Below are 8,806 nucleotides of genomic sequence, written 5' to 3'. Positions count from 1 at the left end.
GAGGTTCATTTTCTCTTTATAAATCGATAGAGAAGTTGGAAGAAAGGACCAGGCCGGGGCAGGACAGAGGGCAGCGGCCCAGGGGGAAACACACACGACCAAGGGCCTCTCTGCAGTCCGGGGGCTCCAGCCTCCTTCGAGCGTGGGGGGGGGGCAGGATCCCTCGCTGCTCCGCTGGTGCCTACTGGGTCCGGAGCTGGTAATCTGGACCGAGAAAGGGAGACGTGCGTGTGAGAGGGGGTGCCGGGATCGTAATGCTCCAAGTGGATCACGCCAGCGCAAAGTGCACCACGGCCCTGTGACCCTTCCTTCAGTAGACCCCCCCACCCCCATGGCCGGGGGCCGACACAGGGTGAGCGTCCCCCATCTAGGGCTGAGGGGGAGACCCCAGGGGACCTACCCCAACCCCGGGTGACTCACCCCCGCTCTGTGTGATGTACCGCACCCAGGGCAGCGCCTGGTAGCCGCTCTTCTCGATGATCTTCATGTAGCGCACCTGGGGGGGAGGGGAAGTCACAAGGCAGGTGGCTATTTGGTGGGGACGTTCCTGCCCCCCACTGGCACCCCAGCCTCCCCCCAGCTTGCCAATCACCGGGACCTTCCCCTCTGGCCCCTCTCCTGCCTCAGCCGTCCAGAGATTTCAGGGGCATGCTGCAAACATCAGTCCCCTGGGAGCAGGTGAGTTGTTATACAGGGGGAAACTGAGGCACGGGCTTGCCCAAGGAGCTGGAGCAGAGCCCAGCCCTGGCCCAGCCTCCCTGTGCCTCCAACCCATCTGCAGAGTCGCTGCATTTCCCTTAGCCCCAGCCCCCCCAGACTGCCCAGACTCTGCAATAGGGTGGCAGGCTGTCCCCTGCTGCAGAGGAAGGCTCGGGGAAGAGGAGGGGGAATGAACCCCACGCCTAGCTGCTGAGCTGTGGTCCGGAGGTGGGGGGGGCTCCAGGATCCAGGCCCCCTGACGAGTCGCTCGCACACAGAACCACCGTCCCCGGCGGGAACCAGAGCGTCCCCAAGCCATGAGCAGGGGGAGGGGTGATGGGGGGGATCTCCCCACACCCAAGGGAGGCACTGGCTGCCCCCCAAGTCATGGGAAAGGGTATAGCCCCGCCCCTGGGCTTCCCCAGCCCCCCCAACCCTCCTAGTTCTCACCTCCCCACACCCAGCCCCTCTGCAGTGGGGCAGTTACCCCGCTCCTGGGGGGGGGGGAGGTAGGCTGATTGGGGGAAGCAGCCACAGCTGGCCAGGATATAAGGGCTCAGGGCGGGGCTGGGTCAGTCTCACTCCAGCCTTGAGGGGGAAGGACGAAGCTGCCGGGGGGCTCAGGGTCCCTGCAGGGCTGGGCAGCTCCAGCCTAGCAACTCCCCAGGCTGAGGCCTTGTTAAAGACCCAAGAAGGTCCTGGGGCGGCAGAGGCAGCTGGTCCAACCCCCTTGCCAGTGATGACTGTGTCTGCCCCAGTGGAGCGGGGGGCTAGATGGTGACTGGCAGTAGCCACTGAGGCAAGGTGGGCAGGGGGGTTCCCCTAGGAGGGGAGACCCAGAGTGTAGGGGCACTGCTATGGGGCAGCACCCCAAGGTAAGGGGCACTGGGGCCTGAGGCAGCAGAGACACCGGCCAGCAGGAGGCGCTCTCGCTGCTGGAATTGAGCTAATTCCCAGACTGACCAGCAGGAGGTGCCGGGGCGGTGAGGCTACTGTCTGCTACACCCCCTCACTCCATATAACCCCCCCCCCCGACCCCTCCTGCCTACCTGGATTCCTGAGACGGTGAAGTAGGGGATCTCGAAGCGGACAGCAATGGGCGGCCGCCCCTCCACCTCCTCCTTCTCCACGCTGGGCAGCCCGAAGTGGGCCCGCATCAGGAACTCTTTCCCACCCTGCGGAGACGAGTGCAGCCCGAAGTGGGGCAACTAAGGCTGCGGATTATGGCAGGACACCCCCTCCCCACCTCTCTACAAGCAGCCGACCAACCCGGGGATCGATTCGACTAGGACAGGCAGCAGGTAAGTAACTCGCCCAAGGTTACTTAGCAAGTCAGTGGCAGAGCCAGAGATAGAACCCAGCAGTCCTGGCTCCCAGCACCTGCGGCTCTAACCACTAGACCCCATTCCCTTCCTAGAGCCAGGGATAGAACCCAGGAGTCCTGACTCCCCGCCCTTGCCAGTATAGGGGGGAGGGCAAAGGCCGCTCTTACCGGGAACGACTTGATGCTCCAGACGACGACGTTCTTCTCGGGCATGTACTTGGCGCTGCCAACGCTGGTCTTGAACTTGGGGGAGTCAGCATCGCTGGGTACGGGGACCGAGATCTCCACGCTGTTGGCCACCGACTGCTTCTTGAACTGGCCCTTCGCCTTCCCAGGGCAAGGGGGGGGACGCAGTGTCAGAGGCTTCCCCTTTCACAGCTCAGCAACCCCGTGAACTGGGGCCGGGGCGGGAGGGGTGAGATCAGCCCCTCCCACTGCTCCCCCAAGAAGGCGGCAGAGTTACTGCGCGGAGGAGTTAATTGGTGGGGCTTGTTATCAGCCATTAGGACACAGCCCTGCAGCCCACGGAGTGCTAGCGGAAAGGTCTCCTGTCCAGGTGCCTGTCCAAGCCACTCACAGTCAGAGGAAGGACACGTTATCCCCATGTTACAGATGGGGAAACTGAGGCATGGGGCAGCGTGAGTGACACACTCAGGGTCCTGCAGGAAACTGACCCCAGGTCTCATGAGTCTAAGGGAGTACTCCTTCCCCACTAGAGTCTTACCCCGCTAGGGGCAGACAAGGCTGTGGGTGTGGCCCCCAGCCCCACCGGGCGTTCATTCCCCTTGGCAGGCTGGGGGTGTTTGGGGGGCTCAGTGCAGGCCAAGGGGAGTCCCCACACCCCGTTAGCTCCGGGGGATCTGGCACCGCGGTGTGAAAATCGGGGGCGGGGGGGCGTGAAGGAGCGAGGTGCCCTCGGGCCCAGTCATGGCAGGTTACCCCTGCCTGCACCTAGCCCGGGGGCTCACCTTCACCATGATCTCCACGCGGCTGTGGGAGAACTTCTCGATGACGGACTCGATCCAGATGAGGGGCTTCACCTTCCCGCAGGGAGAGAGAACGGAGAGTCAGGCACCCCCGCCCCGGAGGTGGGGGTGGAGCAAGAAGGGAGTCACTCAACATCCCACAGCGAGTCATGGGCAGAACCCAGGAGTCTTGCTTCAACCCACTAGATTCCCCCCACCCCACTCCCCGAGCCAGGGACAGAACCCAGGAGTCCTGGCTCCCAGCCGGCTGCTCTGACCACTCAACCATATTCCCTCCAATCTCATGTGTCAGACGGGAGTGGGGGGCCCTCCCTGGGAGCCCCCTGCCCACCTGCGTGTTGAGCCGGTAGGACATGAGTTCGAAGTCTCCGTCGGGCGGGATGAAGGAGATGGTGCGGTCGTTGTCGAAGCGCGAGAGCCGCACGCACTGGTGGAACTTGACGTCCTCCAGCTCCACCGACTTGTTCTTGCCACCTGGAATGCCGAGCAGAGGGGGCAGCTGTGGGGGGGGGGGGGCAGAAGGGCTGGGGGTGTGCAACTGGGGGGGGGGAGCCCTGCAGACACTTAAGATCTCCTGCTCTAGGATAAGAAGCTGACAACCAAGACACAGTTTACATAGGACCTACAATAACTCAAGGTGCTAGAGGGAGCTCTGCCATAAGTGTGTGTGTGGGGGGGCAACCTGTGAAGTCAGCCTGCCCCCCAGCATGGCCCCACCCTTCCAGACAGGGAGCCCCTCCCCTTGTAAGTGCTCTCTGCCCCAGACAGGAGGGGCTAACCCCTGGTAGGGGGCACCCCCAGGTACTTACGCCCAGTCAGCTCGAAGAGCATGCGGTCGTTGAGGCCCAGCCGCAGCTCGGGCATGCCGGAGAGAAACACCTTCAGCTTGATGGTGCCCACGATCTCGCTGAGCAGGACGCTGCCGTTGGTGTTCACCTGGGGGGGCAGGAGCGCGGTCAGTGGAGGGACCCCGTTCCCCTCTCCCGCGCTGACCCGGCGGCCGGGCCCGGTGCTGGGCCTGGGCCCTGCGCCCAGGAGCCAGCCGCAGCCCCGACACATGCTGGGATGGGGGGCTTGGGCAGCCACCGGCCAGGGCAGGGAGCCACAGCTGGCGTCCACTCTAATTTGGAGCGTCTCTCCAGCATCTCCCTTGTGGCCCCAGGCCCCCCCCCCCCCGCTCACCAGCAGGTTCACGGACTCGATGACGTCAATGAAAACCTCGTTCTTCTTGTACTTGATGCCCTCGGAGCGCCAGGACACGGCGTTGGTGACGGTAGGGGGCACGTGGGACTTGCCGGTCTCCAGCTTGTTGCCTTGCTGGGTGATGTACCTGGGGACGACGCCCGGTTAAAAGAGCCCGTCTGCTCCCCGGAGCATGGGCCATTGCTGCCCACTCTGCCCCTGGCTGGAGAGATCCCGGTTACCCCCAGCCCCACGAACCCAGCAGGAAACTCGTCTCTCTGTATTGGGCCTCCGTTTCCTGTGCGTCTCCATTCGCCTGGTTTTCCCGGGCCCAGACGCATGAATCGACCGGCCCCTTGCCGGGCTACTCACTCCTGGAGAATTTTGCTGTCGGTCGTCTGGGGGAACCCGAAATCCATCAGCTCGTCCAGCAGTTCGTAGATGACGACGAAGTTGTCTCGGATGCTCTCCTCCTCCAGCTCCTTAAAGTACTCGGAGAAGACCTGGGAGAGGGGCAGGAGCACCAGCCACTTCAGACGCCTCTCGCTCGCCTGCCTCTTCCCAGGGGCCAAGGTGGGATCTCCCTCCCCCGGGAATAACCCGTGGCCCTGCTCCGCCAGCTGGGTGAAGCCATGCCAGGGAGATGAGAGAGAATCAAGTGGATCTGTTCCAGGATCACATGGAGCTGGACGGTGCCAGGGTGAGGGGGAATCAAGTGGATCTGCTCCGGCATCAGGCAGAGCTTCAATGTCCAGGGTTTTGCTGCCTCCCCGTGCAGACGTCACTGGCTCTCCCAACCCCTCTGTGCTCAGCCCAAGTGGGGTCCTAGGGGACGTGACACGGAGGCTGCAGCCCATCCCACCCCCCAGCAGGAGGTGCCGCAGGACGCGCCCCCATTGGATCCAGCACCGCCCGTGCCCTCACCTCCACCACCTTGTAGAGGAAGGAGTAGACCAGCGAGGCATTGGCATTCTTCATGGTGGTGGCCACCACTGTGGGGTGGGTTAAGGAAAGGGGGGGTCACTTTGGGGAGCAGGGTGCCACATTTTGCCCACACGCCCACCCCTGCCCCAGGAGGACCCGCCGGGGGGAGAGGGGTCGGGTGGCTGCCGGTTAGTGCCGGCGGCTTGGGGACATGGCACCAGGAGACCACGGGGGCCAGAGCTCCCAAAGCTGGGGGAGGGGCAGCAGCCGGCGCTGGCAGGATACGGTACAGGTTGGTGTGCTTGATCCAGAGGAAGTGGACTTTGCCGTGGGTCAGCAGCGGCGTCAGGGCCCCCTCCTCCTCCTTCCGCATCAGCAGCGGCATGAAGTGATCGATCTCGGCCATGCTCACGTCCCCCTTGTAGTTCCGGCTGATCAGCGGCTATGGGACAGAGAGGCTGGGGGCGCATGGGGACCAGCCCGAGGGAGCCCCCCCACAGGAGAGCACCAGCCCTGCCCCCATGGGGACCCGCTCCCCACAGCCAGGCTTTGGCTCTGTTCCAACGGGCTGAGGACTTTGTGGCCTTTCATTCATTCAGGCAAGTGACTCCTCACTCAGGGGACTCCCGCTCCCCCCAGCACCCACGCAGCCCCGGCCCCCATGGCCCAGCAGCCTGGCAGCCCCTCCAGAGCCCAGGCGAGCAGCGCTCAGAGCTCGGTCAGGGTAGGACGAGGCCTTCCTGGAGCAGGTTGTTCCCCGTCTGCCCAGGGGGAGATGGAGCCAGGGCTGGCCAGTCCCACCTGGCTGTGGCCAGTCCGGGACCTTCACGGGACCCCAGGGGGAGTGTTCCCCCCATCTCTTCACAGTGTGCTCCTCCCCACATCTCATCTGCTAGTCAGAGCAGGGGGGCTGGGAGCCAGGACTCTGGGAGGGGAGTGGGGTCTAGTGGTTCCGGGGGGCTGGAAACGGGACTCCTGGCTTCTCTCCCCAGCTCTGGGTCTGGTGATTGGAGCAGGGGCCTGACGCCAGGACTCCTGGGTTCTCTTCTTGGATCTGGTTCTGTGGCCGAGGGCGAGTGTGTCGTCCCCAGTGCCTCGGTTTCCAGGGATAGTTGTTCAGAGCGGGGGCTGGGGTGGCACCGGAGCAGGGCAGAGCATGCGGGGGGGGGTCTCTCCAGCCTCCCTTTAGGGACCATTTGCAAAGTGCCCCCCCAGCTCTCCCCTGCCTGGACCCAGCTGCCCAGGCCGAGCCGGGCGGGGGCTGGAGGCCCGGGGGCAGCAGGGCCCAGGGCTCACCTTGCCTTTGAGGTCCAGGACAAAGACAGCGGAGGCTGACATGAGCCTGGCCTGGCCTGGCCCCTCCGGGCCTGTGCGCACTGGGCAGGGCTCCCTGCTGCTTCCTCCTTCCTGGCTCCCCGCAGCGTCACCTGGGCCAGGTGAGGGAGCTGCGCCCACAGGTGAGCTGGCCCCTTAAAGGGGAAGTGACACAAATCTGCGACAGGAAGGGGGGAGGCGGCCGCAGTGGGACTGGGCACCGGGACAGACGGTGCTTGTGCCCTCCCCATGGATCTGCCCCACAGCTGGCCTGGGCTCTGGGCTGCAGCTCCAGGGGGCTGGGCTGGAGGAATCCTCTCCACCCTCCAAGAGTCCAGCGAAACCCCCCCGTCAGTGCTTAGCCCCAAACTGCTGTCCCTTGCTCAGCACCTGGGGGTCATTCCCGGGGGAGCAGAGCCCAGCCCTGGGGCTGTCAGCGTGTGGGGGTGCAAGGGGGGAGGGAGCTGGGGGGCATTGTGGAAAGATGGGGGGATAGAAGAGGAGGAGAGGGGGTGGCCTGGCCTGGCCTGGCCCCTGGCCTGGCAAGAATTCCCCAGCCATCCACACGGGCGCATTCCAGCCCGGGTGACCCCACCAGCCAGGACAATGGGGGGCTGTGCTGGGCAGGGGTGGCAGGGCTGGTCCCAGCTGGAATCCAGCCTCCTCTGCGCCGGGCTATGCGGCTTTGGCGCTGCCGCGTGGCTCCAGGCATCAAAGGCGGCTTGTTGTGGAGCCGGATGCGGAGGGACGTGGGAGCCTGGCACGAGCCGGGGAATGCAGGCGGGCGGCAGCTGGAGCTGTGGGAGCTCATGCATCAGACTCCTTTTCCCGCAGAAGATTCTCGCAGGAGCATCTAGAAGCCCTGAGCAGCGTCGGGGCCCCCCTGGTGCCAGGCGCTGCCCAGAACCCGACCGAGATCAGGGCCCCCCTGGTGCCGGGCGCTGTCCAGACCCCGACCGAGATCCCTGGTGCCGGGCGCTGCCCAGACCCCAACCGAGATCCAGGCCCACCAGTGCCGTGCGCGGTGTGGATGCAGCATGAGAGAGATTCCCTAGAGAGCCAAAGCCTGGGCAGGGAAATAGAGGCCCAGAGTGGGATGTGACTTGCCCAAGGTCACCAGCAGGGCAGTGGCAGGGCCAGGAACAGAAGCCGGGTGTCCTGAGCCTCAGCCCAGCGCCCCACCCACTAGCCCGCACTGTCTCTGTGGTACGATGAGCATGGCCGGCTCCGATACCTCCTCTCCCCGGCCCAGCAGCGGCACTGGACTCTGGGCCTTTTCCCTGCTCCAGCTCTCGGCCCGTTTCCTAGTGGGGCTGGTGCTTGGCACTGCCTTGCCAGCAACCTCAGCAGAGAGGAGACCTGTTCCCTCCGGCTGGGGGGGGGCACTGCATCACAAGGGGGGGGAATGTGGGCACCAGGCACGGCCCCTCCCCGAAGAGTGCCTGCTCTGCCCCCCGGGAGGGGCCCGCTCTGCCCCCCCGGGAGCCGGAAGGCAGCCAAACCCAGAGGCCACAGGGACGATTCTGTTACAAAACCCAAACCCGTGTGGGCGTCCGGCTCGGCTGCTGCTCCGGGGCTCTGCGCTGGTGCCACGGGGCGGATCTCTGAGCGTCTCCTCCCCTGGCACCAGCCTCATGGAGAGTCACCCCAGCATTGGGGCCCCCCCCCGGTTCCACTGCAGCTGAGCTGCCCGGGGGGCTAATGGGGTGCCCGGCTCCAGACAGCGCAGCCCGAGCTGCCAGGGCCTGGCTCCCCCATGAGCAAGGGACTTGCCCTTTTCCAAGGGGCCCGAACCCCCTGCTGGGATGGACCCAGTCCCTGCCCTGTCCCCACGTGTCCCGCGTGACGTGTTTCCTGAGCGAGGCAGCAGGGGGCGCTGGTGCCCCCTTTCAGGGACCCAGAGAGCCTGTTTCCATGTGCCTGACCCCCAGGAACTCTTTAGGGGTGTCCAGCGCCGGAGCCTTGCGGCCGCCCCCAGGTAGCTCAGGGAGGTGCAGAGACCGGCCCGTTTGGGAAGCAAACCCTTGGGGTTGGCAGCACAGAGCCGAGAAGGGATGAGGGGGAAGGATGGGCTGGCGGCCGAGGTGCTGGGCTAGGACCCAGGAGATCTAGGGTCAGTTCCTAGCTCTGCCCCAGACTCTCCTGTGGGGCCTTGGGCCTGTCCCTGCATCTCTCTCCGGTCCCCCTCCCTCAAATGAGAGTGACCCTGCTGTTCTCCCGCTCGGGCTGTCTGGTCTTTTTAGATTGGAAATACAGACCGATTGTCTGTGCAGCGCCCGGCGCGACGGGGCCCCGATCTCGGCCGGGGTCTGGGCGGCGCCCGGCGCGATGGGGCCCCGATCTCGGCCGGGGTCTGGGCGGCGCCCGGCCCGAGGGG

At 65.4% G+C, this 8,806-nt stretch overlaps 1 protein-coding gene across 1 annotated transcript; it reads right to left on the bottom strand.

Moving 5' to 3' along the window:
• AP1M2 (adaptor related protein complex 1 subunit mu 2) lies at positions 1 to 6,513 on the bottom strand. Its single transcript, XM_024219298.2, has 12 exons — positions 6,412 to 6,513; positions 5,401 to 5,557; positions 5,116 to 5,183; positions 4,564 to 4,694; positions 4,192 to 4,339; positions 3,819 to 3,945; positions 3,341 to 3,483; positions 2,992 to 3,063; positions 2,192 to 2,350; positions 1,749 to 1,874; positions 421 to 496; positions 1 to 204 (listed from the first exon to the last, which is right to left on the bottom strand). Exons 1-12 carry the CDS (start codon positions 6,451 to 6,453, stop codon positions 182 to 184), a joined length of 1,272 nt encoding a protein of 423 aa, XP_024075066.2. The 5' UTR covers positions 6,454 to 6,513; the 3' UTR covers positions 1 to 181.
• Positions 6,514 to 8,806: the final 2,293 nt, after the last annotated feature.

This window comes from Terrapene carolina, unplaced genomic scaffold, assembly GCF_002925995.2.
Source record: "Terrapene carolina triunguis isolate 2854851 unplaced genomic scaffold, T_m_triunguis-2.0 Scaffold833, whole genome shotgun sequence".
NCBI lineage: Eukaryota > Metazoa > Chordata > Testudines > Emydidae > Terrapene > Terrapene triunguis.
The sequence above is the reverse complement of the archived record's forward strand: the minus strand, read 5'-3'. Positions and strand labels throughout refer to the sequence as shown.

Coding starts and splice junctions, on each gene's coding strand:
- AP1M2 (XM_024219298.2), bottom strand. CDS start 6,453: ATGTCAGCCTCCGCTGTCTTTGTCCTGGACCTCAAAGGCAAG. Junction 5,558..6,411: donor TCCTGGACCTCAAAGGCAAG/GTGAGCCCTGGG, acceptor TCTGTCCCATAG/CCGCTGATCAGCCGGAACTA. Junction 1,875..2,191: donor GGAGCATCAAGTCGTTCCCG/GTAAGAGCGGCC, acceptor TCGTCTCCGCAG/GGTGGGAAAGAGTTCCTGAT.